Here is a 21,122-nt window from a genome sequence, read left to right as displayed (position 1 = left end):
TACTGACAGCGTTTTAGCGCACTCTATCTATATGTCGTTATTCAAAACCTAAACCCCGTTCGTACAGCAGTGAAAATATTTTTGAGCTCCCGCCATATTTACATAGCTGAAGTGCTAGGGGCAGGAGTGCACTCAAAGCGCAGCGAGAAGGATACCACTTGACCAACGGCCTGCACAAAGATTTTTAAAAACTGTCCTGTGATAGTATCGACGCGTGCCAGCGCTGGCATGTGAGCTGAATACCCGATACATTTTAGAACACGCCTTGAAACATAATGTAAAGCTGTTTGCACACTGTCGCCACGAGACGCAAGTTACCGCACTAGCTGATTTTTCTTTACCTATGCAGTGATTTTGTCTGATGTCAAACATCTTAGATCTAAGATTTATAATTACTAGCTATTTGACTAGCTAGATCGATTTATCGCCCCCGAAACCCCCTATATACTAAATTTCATGAAAATCGTTGGAGCCGATTCCGAGATTCCAATTATACAATTATATTCTGCAAGAATTGCTCGTTTAAAGATATAAGATATAAGAGTAAAGGGTATTTTTAAAATGTTTTTTAGTGTAATTATTTTAAAAATTAGGTTTATATAGATATAATAATTATTTTAGATAGAGTTTAGGCTCTAAACAGCGGATTGCTTTTTTGCGTATACATGTTAAAGGATTAAGCGACAAACAAAATCTGTACAATATTTTGTCTAACTTTATAGCTAAATGTGCGCTCAAAGTTTGACGTGATGACTAGTGTTCTCAAACCTTTTCGGCTGCATGACTCATTTACTTCACCTATTTTCCGCGCGGCATCTCTTACAGTATAAACCGAGCCTTAAAGTCTAATTTTACTTACCAATACACGCCTTCCTGTGTATAGTAGGCGAGTACCCTGGGCGACACACGCAGCCTCCATTAGTACAGTGGGCGCCCGGTAGCGCGGCGCAGTCAGCGTCCTCATTACACAGATCACCAAGCAATGCTCCTACGGCGCCCACCGTAGCAGTCGTCGCCGTTTGTGACCCTACGTGACACACATACACTTAAAACTAGCGAATTTGCATACGTAATCTAAATTGGCCTAACTGGTGGTGTATGACGGAGCATACATTTGAAAGCTTGTCTCAAGTGGCTCTATCAAATGACGTGATATGAATGAATGATGATTAAAAACATGAAATTTTAAAAGACATTGATTATAATATTTAATTGTCATTAAGATAAGGACTGTGACTAATAATGTGTGTACTAATAATTATGTTAAATCCTAAAGCATAATCATCTGGCGATTCCACTGGTTGGCATCTGGTAGATTGGACACAGAACGATATCTCGAGACTGTCAAACGAAACCAAAAATGGTTTTCATCTGTGTAGAAAATATGTGTACGTATACACTTACGGCCGTTCCCAATATTTGATCTATCTCTGGTTTTGCCCTACTAGAGATAGGAATAGCTCACAATTGACATAAAATTTATGTCTCTAATGTCTAATGTGAGCTATTCCTATCTCTAGTAGGGCAAATCCAGAGATAGATCAAATATTGGGAACGGCCATTACACAAGCATGATTTCTATGAGATTAAATTGTCAACGTGCGGCACGTGCCGACTGGATGTCAAAAAAAGAGTGCTGCTGTCGTATCACACGTCTCTTTTTACCACGCAGTGTTACTGATAGTGACATCTCTCTTGCTCAGGCCTTTGTTTCTCTATTCCGCTAGGTATATTAACTTTATGAACTGAAAAAAATGTCATATTGATAGTAATAGAATCAAACCGCGTATTCTATTCATTCCAAAGTTAGTCATTACCGACCAAGCTGCAGACAGTAACTATTTAAAATTCAATATGCCATCTGAGATTTTAAATTCAATCAAGATGGATTTTAACTATTGGTTTTACAACTCGGGGGATCATCTCTTGAGTTTAAATGCAGTAAGAGAACTTTTATTTTCGGTAATTTCATGAATCAAATTCTTACGAAGGCGAATAAGATTGAATTTGCTAGATTATTGTTACAAAAAATATACTTACATAAAAAAGTAGCTATTATATGAAAATTTGTATGTTTAAAAATGAAAATAAACCCTACTTCGCTTTGTCACGGCATCACGTCCGAACGGCTAGACCAAATTTGATGAATTTTGGAACACCACGGAAAAGAAGAAGAGGATGTCGCAGGTAAGGGCGTTCGCTGCGTTGAGCATGTGCCCGGCGCGGCTGCCCGTCGTCGCGGGCGCCCGCGACGTGCGCTTGCCATAGTAATCGTGCGACGGCTGACTCGTTCAACGCAGCGCTGCTCTATTGGATGACATGAAACAAGCACGCCTCGCGGGAGGCCGCGCCGGGCGCACGCTTAAGAGGAGTCCACACCGCCCTTTTTTCCATACAAACGTTGTCCCCTGTTTCCTCCCTGGATAATGCTAGTAGAGTTATAATTTTTTTCCTGAATATCAACGGCCACTAATATAATATATCTATGTTTTCTTTTTTTTTTCATAATTTAATTATTAAATAAGATATGAACGTTCAAAAACCCAAAAAAATGGCCAGATTTTCCGCTGTGTTCAAACATCCAGAAAACAGATTTGGCTAGATTTTACAAAAAAATAAATAAAACATAGGAATACAGCTCAAGCCATTCTTTAATTTTTAATGAAAAAAGTACTTAAATCAGTTAAGTTTTGGAGAAGGAATCAGGGGAAAACGAATCGTTGATTTTCTGCAGTTGTATCTATTGCGTTCTGCGGTATAGGCTTGAGGTAAGGAAGACAGCTATAGATATTACACGTACTTTTTTTTCATTTCTCTAGCCCCTGATGTATCTTCTTAACGCAGCGAACGCCCTAAGAGCTATTTAGAAATAAAAAATATTTTTTTCCGTTTTTCAACAAAAGACACTAATTTTGTTAAGGCAACAAATAAGTAAGATAAATCGTTAGCAAAGTTGCGGACAGAAGTAGATGTCACAGATGACGAGGGAAACAACTCACAACAACCTAACTCTAATCTCTGCAAAATTAGCTTGATTAAGATAAATTGGGCTCTACTTAAGAGACTCTACTAATGTAGTATTGTAGATGATTAGATAATTAATTGTAAGACAAGGTTAACAATATAAAGTAATTGACATAATTACTTTGTGTAAATTACTTTATATTGTTAATATAAAGTAATATTATACTCGTTATTTTAAATAACTGATAGAAACAACGTAACAAATATGGACGACAAAATGAATAATAACAAAATTAATAATTGGATCAGACAGACCAACAAGGCAAACGCATACTAAGCTTTATAGTAGGGCCAACTTTAAAGTTTTGTAAATTCATAATTAAAAATTTAAATATAGCTCAGCGATCACAAATAATAATTCTAAATTAAAATGTAGCTTTTAGAGCCTGACCAACATAAACTCTCACCTTAAAGGGCTGATTAATTTAGATATTATTAGATATTATAAATTATAACATTATATATTTTAAGCGTTAAAATTGTCCTTGCGTCAGCCTCGATACAACCAGTAGCGATATTAGCGTAAAACACTTTAGTTGATATTGCGATAATAATAATAACATGATGAATTTTCGCTTAAGGTGTAATTTGAATAATGTTTTATTAAGCACCTTATTATTCAAAACATGCACGCGAGAAGGCGACCGTTTAATCTCTTTTGTTATGCTCTAAATTCTTGGGGTTCATATTTTGTGGCAAACACCATATCATAAAGAGTTAAGTAGGTAATTTATAATATTACATGTAACATAATTTTATTACGCATAAAGAGACATAATTTTATGTTGATAATAATATTTTGTAACTAGCTTATTTAAATTTTAAAGGTATATAAGTGCTTTATTATACTATAATTTTTTTCTGTTTTTCTGACGAAAAATCTAATGTTAATACATAGTTGTCTAGCACATATGCTCCTCTTCAATCTAAACATTAATACTCAAAATATAAAGTGAATAAAAAAATAGTCTTGCCACGTTGGCCCATAATGGGCCATAAGCGATTACGACCGTGTAAAAGAGATTGCTCAAGAATCAAGATATATATTGATTGTACTATCGGAGAAATTGATTCCTAGGCAGTTGACGGACCTACGTCATTTGGTTGGGTTAAGTGTTGTTTTCTACTCAACTCTACTCTCGTCAGCTCACAACTAGTATTCAATTCAATACTAGTTGTGATCTGACGGCTAGGTTTGACATAACCGACCAAATTATGTAGATACGCCTTATCTGCCTAGGTTCTAACTTTTCTGATAGTACATGCTACAGACTTAATAAACATTTGGCAATGGTCATCCATAATGGTCTAACGTGTACACATGCGATTGACTTCGCAAACATGATGGCAATCATGGAATCCATGCTGGTAAAAACGGCTTACCTTTAGATTCCTGTCCCGCGATGAGACTATCAATATCGCTCGGTGTTTCCTTCCTCGTCCAATCGTATTTGGGGTTGAGGAGATGTCTCGTGGACTTGGACGCTGCTCCATCGTCCTGCTGGGTGAACTGGATCGGAGAGGAGGGTCGCGGTGGACCCACGGTCCCGATGACCTCTGACAGCTTACAAGGCCCGAAAGCCTGCACCACTATGTCCTCTTGAGTCCGACATGCCTGGAGCTTGAGGTGGCATTCCGACTCGTAAGTCTTGCCGTCGCTGCCACATACCTAAAGAGAAAAAGTACATTTGAATATTTGTTTTTTTTCTGTTAAATAAAGCCAAAGTTTAAAGAATCCGAAGATGTTAAAACGTTTAATATACTTACGCTTTATAAAATCATTATAGCGATTGATTATAGCGAAATTTTTGTTTACTCCATGTAATTCAAAATTATATAATTATACTCCCTTACCAATACAAAAGATCGATGCTTTGTATACAAACGCTACAGATAAACAATATTTGGTACTTGTCTCTCCAACCTTTTCAATTCATCAGTTAAGAACAGAACCTTGTATAAATATAACGTCTTCAAACACGTTAATACTTCTATTACTAAGGGGTTATTTTTGTAATGTTTCCCCTAATAACGCCTCATTTCTTAAATGAACTTTCTTCCTGTCAACTCAACTACTAAGATCCGAAGTAATGTGCCAATTTGGAACATTTTTCGCAATAAATAGCGAGTGGAGCCTAATTTAGTGTGGTTGAGGTTTTTTCTCGAAATTGCTTTCCCTGGTAATGTGAATTGCCCTCAATTGCATCATTAGCGTCTTAGTAACGAGCAATACTTAGACCGTTTACTTTTAAAACTAATTAGACAACTTAAATATTTAATACTAAATGAGACTTTCGTATAAAATTCTCCGCTACGGAACGGAAATGGAAAAGAAAATTGTAATTCACTGTCGGGCTAATACTGACGAAGGATAGAGATATTATTTTACGGAGGTAATACTGGAATTAGTGTTTCGTAAGCCTGGCATTGTAATTAAATATAGGGTAAGCATAATTTAGATTAGAGGATTCTTTGTTCGGTGGATACTGGTAAATAATAAAGTCATACCATACTTTACTTTATTATTTGTAACTAGCGACCCGCCCCGGCTTCGCACGGGTATAAAATATATAGCCCATGTCACTTACTTGAAAAATGATTAAAATTTACACCGTTGTACTACATGCTATGTATCAGAGACAGCACTGTATGTGAAAAATGATTTTCCCTGTTTCCTGCTTTTCTCTTGAAGTTTTTTCTGATATTTTTTTCTATAGACCTCACGGAGCCTAAGGCCTTTCCAACGAATGCAAAACCGTGGAAATCGGTTCGTGCGTTCTGGAGTTATAACGTCAAGATGAAAAACCCGACTTATTTTTATATATTATTAGATTAAAAGTCATGCAAAACTTTAAGATAGCTTAACGAAACTAGAAAGGCCTTGAGTACAATCCTTTAATGGTCTGCCAAGTGCCACGTGCGCAAGTACCCTCCCCGCTCAGTCTTCATCCCACCAAAGAGACTTTAAATTGAACAATGCGCCTTGCTTTAACATTATTTTGACGAGCGATCTTAAAGTTGAGCTAAGCCTATATTTTAAATTATTTTAATTTAAAAACAATAACAAATTTTAACTGTACTTTTTTCACCATTTAAAGTTTCAGTCAGCTAATCTAAAACAGTACCTATATTCGCCCAGTAATTTATCAAGTTGCAAACAAACTAGATACCACAATTTCTAACTAAACTTTCCTAACTTTTTCTATTTAAAGTAGTGTTGTATTTGTTTCAAGTTCCACAAGGAATAGGTAATGCTGCAAATACCTATTATTTTTTGTACTTTTATATAAGTATTTGCATTTAATGAGACCCACAATGCCTAAGAAATTATGTTTTACTGTATGAAATGCTGCTACTGCACATATTTATTCCTATACGCTTTCCAGAACTCTAAGTATCTCCATACAAACTATCATCAAAATCGGTACATCCGTTTTATGCATAAACTAGTAACAAAAAGATATACAGACTGACGTTGATAGGCAGAAAGAAAAACTTTTATCGATTTAAGAGTTTTTTACGCTCCGAATAATCCCCCGGTATAAATATACAGCAATAATTTCCATACAATAATTATTGTGTGTGGACATTGCCTTTTCCAATTAAGGCGAGGTACACATTGACCGCACCCGGCGTCACCGACTGTTGTGCCGTTTGTATGAAACCGCATCTTCAACGTATACGTAATAGATTTATGTTATTCATTTTATTACTCGAGTATAAATGCTAATATCGCAATAAGTTCTTGAGATTAAATAAATAATTTCAAGATTAAAAACCATATTTTAGTTTTAACAACATACATGTAGAAGAGAATTGTATTATAGATATTAAACGGTTTCGATTTCACACTTTAACTGCTGAAAACTAAAAATTAGACTTGATAAAGAAGGCGAATTCCAAAAATACTAATGAATTAATACTACTAAACACCTATAGTTGTTTTGATGGAATCTAAAAGATCTGAGTAAAGCTCAGTGGGAATCAGTATCAAATGAATCCGTTTATTTTTATGTTTTGTGTTATCACACAGTTTTGTGTAATCCTGATTTCGGATGCGGATTAAAAATGCAGTGGTATTACGGAATATGATGTATCCGGATTTTCGGTTTTTAAATTCCATTTCTCGACCAAACATGGGATTTAATTACGTCGAATTGACTGAAAATATCTTTTGGAATATTATTCTTGTGTGTTCTTTTACCTTGGTTTTGTTACAGACTTTAATATCTTTCGTAACAAGGTTTTTTCATGTCGTAACATAATGGTATCTCCAAAACATATTATGATACAGTAATAACATCAGTAACATAACATAACAGTAATAATAATTGATAATTATATCAATTACTATGAAAAGTCCTACAACGACTACTTAAAAATTAAGAGCAAAATATGATTATCATAGGTTTATCTCAGTGTCAGTAAATTACTGTATCATAATAATATTATGTTTTAGGGATAACATTATTTTATGACATGTAAAAACCTTGTTCCGAAAGATGCTATTATTATAGTAAAAATGTTACGTTGTATGTAGCCAAGTAATTATAAAAATTAAGCACAAAAACGTGTCAGAAATAATTCATTGAGAAATTATAAATACCTCTCGATTGAAAGTCAGATAAAACTGGTTATGTGTACATACATTTATAATATAAAATAAAATCACTCACGAGCATATTCCGATCCGTATCCGGACATGGTGCAGCGGCGCACTCGCACAACGCGCCCCCGGTGCGCTCCGTGCACACCGCGCCGAAGTAACAAGACAGTTCTGCGCACGAGTTCGCCAGGCTGCCTATCTCCGCTAGGGTAAGCAAAATAAAACAATTTGTGATATGTTTGATATAAATGACGACTAAGGATCGATATCCATTGCAACGTCGGGATGCAATACCACGCATTTCTGCTGCCTGTGGCATACTCGCTGGATATTCCAAACTTTGATGGCTTGTTAAAAAGTGCTCCTCACGATGTTGCAATATCACTTGCCCAGTCTATAACGGCTGACCTATTAAAGTGCTGACGCGAAGAAAAACAACAATAAAATAAAATAAATAATAAATTGAGTAGCTCAAGGTCTAATGCGAAGGAAAAAAGGAGTAAGGAACATGACGACAAATAATTAATATTCGACACCTTGCAGTTAACAGTAAACATTTTTAAAAGTGTTGGGTCCTGTTTCACCACTTCACTTAATATTGCAATTCCAAAAATAATGACAATTGCAACTCAATCGAATCTAATTCTCGTATAAACAGACAGGGCGCACATAGATTAAATGTTATAATATGTAGATGGGATGGTCATTGAACGGGGCATTATACATATAAACGAGCGAATTTCGGCAATTCGGTCCAAATGAGTATTCAATGCTCACAGGTCCCACTCGATCAAATTCGCCTTTGTGTAAACAGATACAATGTGCTGACGTAGGTACATGTGTTACGTAATAACGTATAACACACTCGAGGGTTGGATTTATTAAATTTTTTTTCGTATGGCATGATTAATGAATCTATGGTAATGAAGTGATGAAAAATATCTAACACATACAGTCGTACAAGGATGATTAAATTCCTTTATTGCCAGAATGTAGCACATATGATCATGGTCTTATAAATATGAAAGTTCCAATACATTCTTGCCATTACAATTCATTAAAATATAAAATTAACTTATAAATAGAATATTATATAAGATCTCTGTAAAATTTATTTATAAAAATATTAATGATGTTACCATTGTTAGCTGAAGTCACTAATAGTGTTCACTGTCTGTGAAAGTGGCAGCGTTGAAATATCAATTATTTTTTTGTGATTAGTATGGGCAAGGTCATGAATTTTTCTATACAAAAGTAAAATAAAGTTACTCTTTCAGCACTGCTTCTTTCACAGCGAAGTCTATATAGGAGATCCATTCACACCCTAAAGTATTATCACTTAGTTTTGTTACATTCTGTTTAACTATCATTTCGCAAGTGGTCGAATTACAAATTACTATCATGGATGGTGTTACTTTAAGTAACATTTGATTCGCATCTGCGCCACCAATAATATCCACGGAGCAAAACATAAATTACATCCTTGTATAACTGTTATAAAAATCATCGCGGCTAAGTTGTTTTACAGTCTCTACATAACACAATAATGATCCATTTACATTCCATGTCATTTTTCTCCAACTTCATCATACCAACAGTACCACCAAAGAAATAAAAAATCCGTGTCCAATGGACCTTTGTTATGTGGTCGGGTTGTTTCAAATTTAAATTACTCGTGATCTGACAGCCTAGGCTTGACATGACCCAACCATTTGTGTAGGACCATCATCTGCCTAAAGGCCAATTTCTCCACATTACAACAGAAATAAAACACAAAATATGTCTACTTACGATCCGAGCACCCGTTGGGGCCAAGTCTCCGGCGATGATCAGCGCAGACGGTGCACTTCTGTCCCTGTACGCCGGTCCGACAGACACACCGCCCGGTCATCTGCTCGCAGTCTTCCCGCACCGAACCGAATGCGGAGCAACCGCATGCTGAACAGAATAGGGTAGGAGTGCTTAAAAAGAACTTTGAAGCAGTGCTCGAAAAAACATTATAAAGATGCCAAGTGTTCTAAAAAGAGAGGCAAACTAAAAATAATACAGGTCAATAATCTTTAAAGTCGCTTAGTAACAATTGCAATTTTTTCTAACGTATGACACAAATGTTTTCAAATCAGCCGTAAACCCTTTATAAAAAATCAAAACTAAGATACATGAATTTCCACCAAAAAAACTCAGTAAATTCAAAATCCATGATTAGTTGAATTTTTTACGAGTAATGAGCATAAAAGGGAGATACAAGTATATAGACATCTTCTAAAGCACAATACATGTTTCATAAATGATAAAGAAGAAGAACGATAAAAATAAAATAAACAGCAGAGTAAAAACTGTAAGTAATACACAGCTATAAAAGTTTTATAGCACAATAGAAACTAAGCCACGGTATATTATACTGAACTAAGTCTTAATACCACACACATAAAGTATATAATGCGCACGAACTCATACTTCTCAGCGTGGAGTTCACAAAATTTATTAAGTAACTTTCACACTGAAACATAAACTAAACGAAGATGATATTGAAATTTTAAAAGAGTTTGATAGCAGTTATAGTGCACGTAGCCTCGCTTTTATAGGACTCGTAAAAAAGGCAAAATAAAAATAGAGATAAAAAAGATGTACCGTAAACTATATTTTAATACGAGTTCAAATATCAATCACCACATTGCAAATAAAAATTTAATCTTTACAATGAATGAAACATGAAATCTGTTAACGGACGCTATAAATTCTGACGCGAGAATTATAAATCGTATTTAATTGTAATGATAAACCTGTTACATTCCGTAAATGTAATTTCAATAATGTAAATGTTCGCAGACGTTTTTCATTTCCCTGTATAAAGTACGGTAGTCCATACTTTATAAGTTGAATATTAACTAAGAATAACAATTCTGACAATATTAAATGTTATATTAGATTTGTAAAATTGTTATTTCAATGAATGAAGATAACTTCCAGTAAAAGCTCTGATAAGGCAAGAATCACAAGAAGTGAAATGGTAATAAAACTCAAATATAAAAGTAGAGTAAATGAAACATTTGAAACAGAATTAGAAATACATACGTATGCATCCCGTGTGGCCGGAGCCAATTCGCGGCAAGCCCCAGTATCCCGGCTCGCAGCGGTCACACTTGAGTCCGCCGACGCCGGGCCGACACGAACACTGACCGCTCTCGTCGCATCGGTCGGACACCGAGCCCAATCGATTGCAGCCGCAAGTCGAACTGCTAATCGGACACCCCTCATCATTAGGCCCGACGGCCGCAGACCCGTCGGAGCAACACCCGTAAGCCGACTCCGAGCAGTGTGCAGGCTTCCTCTCCTCGACTTGCTTAGTTTCATCTGCATGCAAAGCGCGCTTTAAACTTTTATGTGAAATTTCACGTGCATTTTATAAGATGAACAAAAGACTCAAAGTGAGTAGCGTGACTGCGTCCAATTTGTTTGTAATGTAGCTTAAGTACGAGTGCCTTTTCTGAATGAAGGTTTCATTTAAAATTAATATCGCCGTATTACTGAACCTCTGTTGGGAATTTGGGTTATTAGATTCTTTGTGGATCACAAAGGTTATTAATTCAGTGGGAGTTTTGTTTTTTGAAATAATACATTATTATTTTTCTCTTTGGTTATTTTCTAGATGTCATGTGATTTTAAATCCTCCGAGACTCTTTTCTATATCGATAATCCAATACCATTTCTAGATTGATATTTCATATTGACAAAAGACAAATAGCGAACGGCTGGTCATGTCATAGACATACGCAGCCTGGCGCAATAATCTATATTCCTATCGTAGTACTGCTTACCACGATAGGAATATGGAATGTAATGCTGCTGCATTACAATGATATTATAAGTTTAAATGAATTAAATTTAGCGTCTAGTCACGGTTGTTTTAATTTTATTGGGACCAAAAAAACTTAAGGTAAATTAGCATGATGCCGCTTCACATAATTTTTTCAAACTTGTAACGCTATTAAGGATCATCGCGTTGCGTCTCGTTTTGCCTCATTTTATTGTGGAGTAGTCCTTATTTTCATAGCAATTTCACGTTTTATTCCTTCCTTTTCTGTTCAAAGAGTGGCATACCCAAACATCCAATTTTATAACACCATGTGTGATACTCACTCTTGACGCAGCATCTGGCTGTGGTGAGGGTGATGTGACAGTAGCTGCCCGTCGGGCAATCCTGGCGATGCGGCCCGTTACCGCAGTCTATCTCGAGGCCCGTCGACGGGTCTGTCATAGCTTTGTTGCTACCGCACGGTCGCACCTCCATACCTGCGATGTTATTCGGTATCAGTATGTATGACCCAAATTGCTATAGGTTCTGTCGGAGATATACAGTATGTAAATTCACAGGCAGATGGTGGATCAAAGTGATTTGGTCGTGTTACGTCAAACCCAGTCGACAGATCATGATTAATTGAGTTGACATAACCCGACTAAATAACAAAGGTGATGAAATTTTTCGATGGTCGTTTGTATAGAGCTTCCATAATAATTAATGTCTGTTTAAAATTTGTCAGGTAATATCTGGTAATATATTATTACTTTATAGTTTGTTAGTCTGACCCATTTCAAAACTTTGAAGCATTTTAAAACTTGCTTTTGATGTGGGTATAGTTTGTCACAAACTGTGACATAGTTTGTCACATAATATTAATTGCTTGATAAATAAAAATGTCTAAGGTTCACTCGGCGTAACTGGGCAGTAACGGTTATTGACTCCCTGTCAAAAACTTGTCATTTTCTATATAAACCGCGATTGACAATAAGGTGTCAGATGTTGTCATTCGCGGCTCTGTATAGAAAGTGACAAGTTTTTGACAGGGAGTCAATGACCGCTACCGCCAAGTTACGCTGAGTGAACATTAACATTATAATCTCATGTCATAAAACAATATTTGCAAGATATCTCACGCTCACGAAATCTGTCAATTCAGTACAAAAGAAATGCATCTACGCGTCGCGTTGCAGACTGAATTGACCCTTTGAGATAAAATAATTACATAAGTATCATGAAGTAGGTATAGCATATTATACAAACAAAAATAAGTGATAATACTTTAGGGTGTGTACGTGTTCCTTGTAGAGAGTTCACTGTGAAAGTAGCAGCGCTGAAAGACCAACATTTTTTTTCACTTTTGTATGAGGAAACTCGTGACGCTCGGGCCCTTGCATGGGCAAGGGCCCGAGCGTCACGAATACAAATACAAAAGTGAAAAAAAAATTCGTCTTTCAGAGCTGCTATTTTCACAGTGAACTCTCTACAAGGAACACGTACACACCCTAAAGTATTATCACTTATTTTTGTTACACACTGTACAATGTACATACATAATATTATGTCAGTGTGTAAGCTTACAAAATAATATATCTATTAATGCGTAAGTAGCTGGTAAATAAAATAGATGAAAAGTGACGACGTCTAGAAAACAAAACGAATAAAATAGAAACGACGTCGCGACGAACCTTTGCACAAATCTAACGGTCTCAGTCTGAGCTCCAGCTGTTTTTGACAGCCCTCCTTCCGCATCGCGCACAGGCTCGGGTACAGGCGGAAATCGGAGGCACAGACGGGGAAATACTCATTATCCGCCGGGCACTCGAACAGGCAGGAGCAGCGCGGGTACCCGTCGAAGCCGATCTCGCAGCTCGCGTCGAAATCGCACCGAATGTCTCGACAGGCTGACGGGCTCGTCGAGCCGAGGTATTCCGTCGCACCCAGCGTGTCCGTTACGTCCTCGACCTCGGTCGTCGTCATTGCCGTGGTTGCTGTTAGTATTGTTAGTAAGTTAGTTTATTAGTTGAAGCATACTGGAAATAGGCACCAAGATATAATATTATAATTATGACTATTGACTATATTTCATCTTCGTGCCTATTTCGAGGCAAAGAAAGTCACATGCATTTAGTAACAATTAAGTAGTGATCATTTCTCTCTACGAATATGAATTTCTTCCTTCTTCAAAATGCTTTTAAGGCATCTTTCGCAAATGATCGCCTCGTCAATATGAACGGACTCTATGTCTTACTCATTGCTTAATGATCGAGAGATCGAAATCATAATGCCGAAGCTTTGCAAGTTTAAACTTGTAACATTCCACTTCGAAAACAAATTGGATAAACCTAGTAACTCCTGATATCTAATATTTCTAGCTTCATATCAATACAGTGATGGCAAACGAGGTCATACCTTTCCAAATATGTGGAGCAGTTTAGCCGGAAAGTTAGGTCGGGCATAACTTTTATTACAATCAGCTAACCACTGGACTTGATGACGGTCAGTTGGCAAATATTTTCCATGCGACCGTTCCAACTTACGCAGATATTGGACCCATATTAGTTTAACTAAACTTTTGTACGTCCAATATCAATAAACCTATCCCCACGCAAAACTGTTTGCAATACCGTACCGAAATGGCTATGAACGTTAGAACATATGAAAAGCTATCACAAAATTAATATACGTTCATTAAAATGGACGATGATAATAGAGACTATTTTATCTAATAAACTGTATAGGTTTTAATATAGACTATAATAATAACATCTAATAGAAGAACTTTAACAACGATTCTCCAGTTGAATCGTATCGAACTTTAAACCTATTATCACATAATACTCCAAGGTATATTTCAATTCGATTAACCCCGATGTGGTTTTCATTATTGAGTAACTCAACCTCAAAGAACATTTCGATTTAAACGCAGTACAGCTGTGGATAACTGTTAACAGTATAAGGAAATCTCACGAACCTATAATGATATGGAATTTCGTGATGTTTTGAGCGTTCTAGGTAGATATAATTTTTAAATATGGACACGATGTGATCGATTGTACTTGAAAACACGTGTAGATTATTAAGAAATGTGTCCTTGAATTTTTTTCAATAGATACAAATTAAAATTTTTATCATTGATATTAATTAAGTAAAATAGATAAACGTTTTTAATACTATAAAATTAGTGCCGAGTTAGTAATTATTAGTTTAAAAACTGAGTGACTATTTATTCTGTTTCGAAACTTCGAGATAATACAATTCTGAATATTATGTATAAAAAACTTTTTCTATTGCCGCAATTTTCTTATTAAAATAACCCAGTACCAAAATCTAAGGCACTGAGATTACTTAAAAAATGGCTTGTAAAGTTTTGACATAGAATAAATATTATTCAGATCATAAGGCTGCGTTTCCACTAGAGATGTGTTGCGAGGTACGTGTTTTTGAGAACCAATAGAATCGCTTCATTGACGTGAGCCTGCCATGACATCGCTGAGCGCGGCGATGCTATTGGATCTTAAAATACATTCCTCGCAACACGTCTCTGGTGGAAACGCAGCCTTAACAACAATGTTAAAGAAGCTAGGAAACAAGACAGAAAAGTTCCACTTACTTAAAGCAATCGGCGGTACCACAGCGAGTCTGTCTTTGCAGTCGCCGTAGAATATGACGTGCAGCTTGTTGGGAGGTGGCAGCTTGCAGGCCGCTTTCTGCAGCTCACACTCGTTCGGGAAAGTCTGCATGGTGCTGCCGCAGACTGGCTCGTGGGGAGCGCCGGTACAGTCGGTGGGACAAAGACACTCCCCGGCCACACATTCTGCGCCGTACGAGCATTGGACTTCTTCGCAGAGAGCTGTGGAGAAAATGAGAAATGTATAGACTATAGTCTGACATAAAAGTGAAGAAACTAAAAAATGGCAACATCGTAGTGTCATCTTTTTCAAACCAATCTAATAAGGGATGACACTACGATATTGCCACATTAATTTCTTCACTTTTATGCCAGACTGTTTAACTAGAATCTAGATGTTTCTGCAAAAAATTGTGTGTGTGTTTATCAATTACACAAAAAAAATACGTGTGGCTCTCGAGGACTGCCGCAGCAAAGCATTTTTATCAACTTTTGCAATTATAATTCGCATACGTCCAGTCACTTGCACACAAACACCGTGCGGAAATGAAACGACGCTATACGATGAATGGCAACGCCGCAACGACCGGCACAGCCGGCCGGAGTGGAGGGTGTTCGGTTTACTTTCGTTATGGTTGATTTACACGGGTGACTAACGGGTCCAAGTCGAATCGCCTGTCCAAGTCGAATCGCCACCCCATTTACACGGGTGTCTAACGGGTCGATTTTAGTCACCCGGCAAGTCACCAGTCGAATGTAGTATTCACAGCAAGCTTCTGTGATCGCTTGCGACTGAGCAGTGAGCGTTTGCACGATCGATTTTAGTCACCAGCCGCATGCGGCCATTTTAGGTACCGAAACGCCAAGTATGTCCATTGTCCATACTAATTTCTTGGAAATCGGATCAGCGGTTTAAGCAGCTATATTCGAAGTAGATTTTTATCTTAGTATGAAGCATTATTTTTTTAAACGATCTAGGTACGTCTACGAAAAGTGTTTACATTTCTAATAATAATTATTGTCCCACTTTTGAGGACATAACGGTCTTTAATAAATATTTAGTCGGGTTTTTTTCACTCCAATGTAAGTACCTAACGGCAAATCTTGGCTTTTAAAATCAATATAGAAACTATACTACGTTAAAACAATGTTGCGTTTAAATACTTACGTATCAGTACTATCAAGAGACGCTTTTGAATATTGTTTATTGAAAAGCACAAAGTAGGTATACAGCAATTTTTTTTTTTTTTAATGAAATAAGGGGGCAAACGAGCAAACGGGTCACCTGATGGAAAGCAACTTCCGTCGCCCATGGACACTCGCAGCATCAGAAGAGCTGCAGGTGCGTTGCCGGCCTTTTAAGAGGGAATAGGGTAATAGGGGAGGGTAGGGATGAGAAGGGAAGGGAATAGGGGAGAGTAGGGAAGGGAATAGGTTAGGGGATTGGGCCTCCGGTAAACTCACTCACTCGGCGAAACACAGCGCAAGCGCTGTTTCACGCCGGTTTTCTGTGAGAACGTGGTATTTCTCCGGTCGAGCCATTCGTGCAGAAGCATGGCTCTCCCACGTATATATGTTATAGAGTTTAGATTAAAAGTTTTCATGTAGGTTTTGACCTACATCGAGTGAAATGCATTCGTTAAATTATATTCTCGGAGACAATTTCCATAATGTGGACGGAAGACGATGGAGAAAATTTAATAACGATTGTTTACCGCTTTTGTACAATTTCGCAGCCATTAAAAATGAAAGAATCTGCTGCGAGAGAATTCTAATAAATTATTCTATTTTTCAGAAAACCGTCCCTCGCTAGTTGAGGGTATTGTTTGGTTGTTTACGCTTACGTCACGTTTCATCTAAGACAATAATTAGAGAGAAGTGAGAACCTTTTATTGAATCCGGGCTAATATAATGCTAACACTTCTTGAATACTAACGAGTCTCTAAAAATAATTGGTTCTAGGATAACTGTTTTTAAACTAAATTATTTCTCTTATTTAAATGCCTCAGTTTTATAATTTTTTTGAACTTAGGGCCAATTCAGACCATTCACGGATTTAACTTGCGTGAGAAGTCTTGCAAGTTTTAGGTTTCACCCAAACCTGGGCCCCTGGCCTTTACTACTCGGGTTGATTCAGATGCATTTCTTTTATATGGATTTGACAGATTCGCAGGACGTCTCACGCAATTGAAATCTGTCAAATCCATACAAATTTATGCCGCGCCTCGCCTCGCCTCGCCATGTTGCGGTCTGAATTGACCCTAAAGGAGTGAGCACACTGAGACGGGCCGTACCGGGGCTCAGCGTGCCGGGGCTCATCGCAAAAATCCGCCTGCATACAATTTGTATGGAAGCGGATGCGCGTATCGCACACTGTGTCGGGGCGCAGCGGATTTCCGCTTCCATACAAATTGTATGGAGGCGGATTTTTGGGATGAGCCCCGGCACGCTGAGCCCCGGCACGGCCCGTCTCAGTGTGCTCACTCCTTTAATAGTAGTAGTAGTGCTGCGGGGACCTCCTAAATCCTATTTCTAATATAATTTAATGAAATTATCTAGTGTAAATACAATAACGACAGATGCAATTATACAGTTGCGATCCGCTTAGTGAATAATTCCATAACGCGAAGCGACGAGAATAGTTCCTGTGAAATTATCCACAGTGTTGGCAATTAGAGCAATTTTGTGGTCAAATGGAACTTTTGTCCGCTCGTGAAGATTTTATTACTTTATAATACACCTATATTGGGTTGCAGAGTTTATTGCGTTTGTGTATAATAAGAACAGTTTTATTAGTATTGTGTATGTGATTAAGCTATGAATAATTGTGTAGTTTATAGTGAAATTCTCTAAATGAATATAATGATTTTCAATTTATGGAACGACTGAGGCGATTTTGTTGGAATTGTATATGTGCTTATCTGGCATTGTTATTTGTTTGTAATATAAATCATTTTACTTACATCTTTTACGTACCCGTATTTTGTAAAACATTATTTGCCGATTCAGCTATTTTTATAGTAACGTTAATCAGGTTTAAATAGTAAATACTTTAGTAGCAGATCCAAATAATATCAACCACAAATAGCGTTATTCGCGTGAATTATTACTAAATTATACTAAGCCTTCCACAGATAAAGTATTAACAAATAAATTCGGGGTAGCACAAAGCAACATGGTGGCACCATCAATAATAATTCAGATTTACTGCACGGCTATTCAGTCAAGAATAATGGTCGTACGTTATTGGCTTAGCTCGTACGTGCTGTATGAATTTGGTAATCTGTAAGTGAAATATTAATAGTCGGCTATGATAAGAAATAATGGTGAGTAATAAATATGATTCACGTTTGGCTGCCTCCCATTTATTTAAGGTGTGGTTAGGGATGCGACGCGATGCGGCGCTACATTTATTGGAAATTCGCAGGAATTTATTTATTTATTTCCGAGCACATTTGCGAGAATTTTTGAATTTCGATCTACACCTTGCTACGTCACGTGCCTTAGATGCTCCTGCAGTTTTATGGCAATGAAAGTGTGCCAAACCAGAGTTGGGCAAAAAGTAATTAGATTAACGATTACACAATTGCAAATACTTTGTAGTTGTTAATCTGATTACAAAATAATCAGATTGATGAAGTAATTGTGTACGTGAAATTAACCAGTAGGTGATTAGATTGTAGTTAGAATAAATTTTAATCTAATAATTACATTTATTCAGATTACTTTAGTAATTTAAATACCTTTTTTTATGAAATAAGGGGGCAAACGAGCAAACAGGTCACCTGATGGAAAGCAACTTCCATCGCCCATGGACACTCGCAGCATCAGAAGAGCTGCAGGTGCGTTGTCGTCCTTTTAAGAGGGAATAGGTTAATAGGGGAGGGTAGGGATGGGAAGGGAAGGGAATAGGGGAGGGTAGGGAAGGGAATAGGGTAGGGGATTGGGCCTCCGGTAAACTCACTCACTCGGCGAAACACAGCGCAAGCGCTGTTTCACGCCGGTTTTCTGTGAGAACGTGGTATTTCTCCGGTCGAGCCAGCCCATTCTGCCAGCCCAGGTTTTATACGTGGGAGAGCATGGCTCTCCCACGTATAAAACCTACATGGAATTACTTTTTTTTTCATATTAATTAGTCCTAGTTTAACGTCGGTGTATCCTGGATTGACATTTCAGAATAGTATTATATAATAATCATACAAATTACTAATTTAGAAATAATATCTACTTTTATACTTACTAATAATTATTATTATTTGTGGTTCGAATAAAGGCGAATGGCAGGATGCTATGCAATAGCTTTACCGCGGCAGTCCCCGAATGCCACACGTATTTTAAATTTTTTTTATTTATAACTAGCTATCCCGGTGAACTCCGTGTCAATTTAGAACCTTCCCTGGACTTCTACGAATATTTTAAGACTAAAATTAGACCAATCCGTTCAGCCGTCTTCGAGTTTTTGCGTTATTAACACAATTGAAAATCTATTTTTATCTATCTAATAGCTGTCCCGGTGAACTTCGTGTCACTTTAAAACATTCCCTGGACTTCTACGAATATTTTAAGACTAAAATCAGCCCAATCCGTTCAGCCGTTTTCGAGTTTAGCGCGACTAACACATTTGAAAATCCATTTTTATATATAAGATATACAGCACAGGAGTTAGCCAAACATACTAACTACATAGTATTATGTAGATAAAGATAACGTTATTTTCGGCGTAACTACAAAATAGTAGTCCAAGAGCTAATGAGAAATATATGAGACTCACCACAATCGCCCCTATATTTTTAAAAGTAGAGCACAGGTCGAGTTAGCCAAACATATTACCTACATAATATGATGTAGGTAAAGGTAATTCCCTGCGTAGCTGCAAAATGATAGTCCAAGAGCTAATTAGAAATATATGAGACTCACCACAATCGCCCCTATAGGCCAACCGCAGCTCGCTCTGCTCCCGACACGCCGTCAGATCGAGCTCGCACTGTGACGGATAGCTCTGACCGTTGCTGCCGCACACCACGTCCGACTCCTAAAACATCGGTACATTTAGATAAAATACAAACTACCTTTAGGGCTGTGGCGTAACTATAACATCCGGGGCCCGTGGCAAATTGATGGGGCTCTGTCAGTAAAAATCGTCACGTTAATAATAAAACAATGTATAAAAAATTTCTGACTTCACGGCCTCTTGGGCCGGGGCCCTTTTGGGTCGGGGGCCCGTGTCATTTTGCCAGCCCTGCCGCTTCATAGTTACGCCACTGCTTTAGGGGTAGATTCAGACATGGACACTCGCAGCATCAGAAGAGCTGCAGGTGCGTTGCCGGCCTTTTAAGATGGAATAGGGTAAAAGGAGGGTACGGAAGGAAAGGGAATAGGGGAGGGTAGGGAAGGGAATAGGGTAGGGGATTGGGCCTCCGGTAAACTCACACGGCGAAACACAGCGCAAGCGCTATTCCACGCCGGTTTTCTGTGAGAACGTAGTATTTCTCCGGTCGAGCCGGCCCATTCGTGCCAAAGCATGGCTCTCCCACATATAAATAATTTCATTTCAAATCAATATTAAGCTGCCATTACAATAAGTCGCAAGTAGTACAGCAGCCGCGCGATTTCTATACTAACCCCCGGTTTCTGAAAGGCCTGTCAAATCACTGATCAACTAACACTGCTGTTAATTTAGCATGGATGTCAAATCAGTTTGAGTTTCTGATACATTGATTAGCCGAAAATTAACTAATCTTTGATCATTTTAAATTTGAATAGCGATTTGTTTGTTTTCGTTCATTGCTTCACTATTAACTATCAAAAATGAAAATTAAATGTCAAAAGAAGGAATTGCTGACTGTCATTGCTTTCAAAAATGTTCTGGGAATTTCAAATCTGATACTTTTTGAAACATTGATCAGAAGAAAATTAACTAATCTGTGATCATTTTGATTTAACATGCGACTTGTTTATTTTCGTTCATTTGTCAAAATTCCGAATTTCAATTTTTCAGACGATATCGAATCCTAAATTCTTCTTCATTATAGAAATGAAATTGATTATAACATACATTTTTT

The 21,122-nt window shown here is 37.4% G+C and overlaps 1 protein-coding gene across 4 annotated transcripts in view; it reads right to left on the bottom strand.

The window, feature by feature from the left end:
- The window catches only part of LOC121730252 (agrin-like), a 228,620-nt gene that overhangs the window by 12,057 nt on the left and 195,441 nt on the right, over window positions 1-21,122 (bottom strand). For 3 of the 4 annotated variants that reach the window (XM_042119222.1, XM_042119223.1, XM_042119221.1), the window contains 9 exons: window positions 19,978-20,092; window positions 15,043-15,282; window positions 13,118-13,420; window positions 11,771-11,923; window positions 10,706-10,984; window positions 9,422-9,568; window positions 7,701-7,834; window positions 4,408-4,693; window positions 860-1,027 (listed from right to left, as the gene is read on the bottom strand). In XM_042119222.1, the coding sequence (XP_041975156.1) occupies window positions 860-1,027; window positions 4,408-4,693; window positions 7,701-7,834; window positions 9,422-9,568; window positions 10,706-10,984; window positions 11,771-11,923; window positions 13,118-13,420; window positions 15,043-15,282; window positions 19,978-20,092 (1,825 nt within the window). The remainder of the gene's footprint in view (window positions 1-859; window positions 1,028-4,407; window positions 4,694-7,700; window positions 7,835-9,421; window positions 9,569-10,705; window positions 10,985-11,770; window positions 11,924-13,117; window positions 13,421-15,042; window positions 15,283-19,977; window positions 20,093-21,122) is intronic. The other variant, XM_042119224.1, reaches the window with a different exon arrangement.

Source organism: Aricia agestis, chromosome 9 (genome assembly GCF_905147365.1).
Source record: "Aricia agestis chromosome 9, ilAriAges1.1, whole genome shotgun sequence".
Classification (NCBI taxonomy): Eukaryota; Metazoa; Arthropoda; class Insecta; order Lepidoptera; family Lycaenidae; genus Aricia; species Aricia agestis.
The sequence above is the reverse complement of the archived record's forward strand: the minus strand, read 5'-3'. Positions and strand labels throughout refer to the sequence as shown.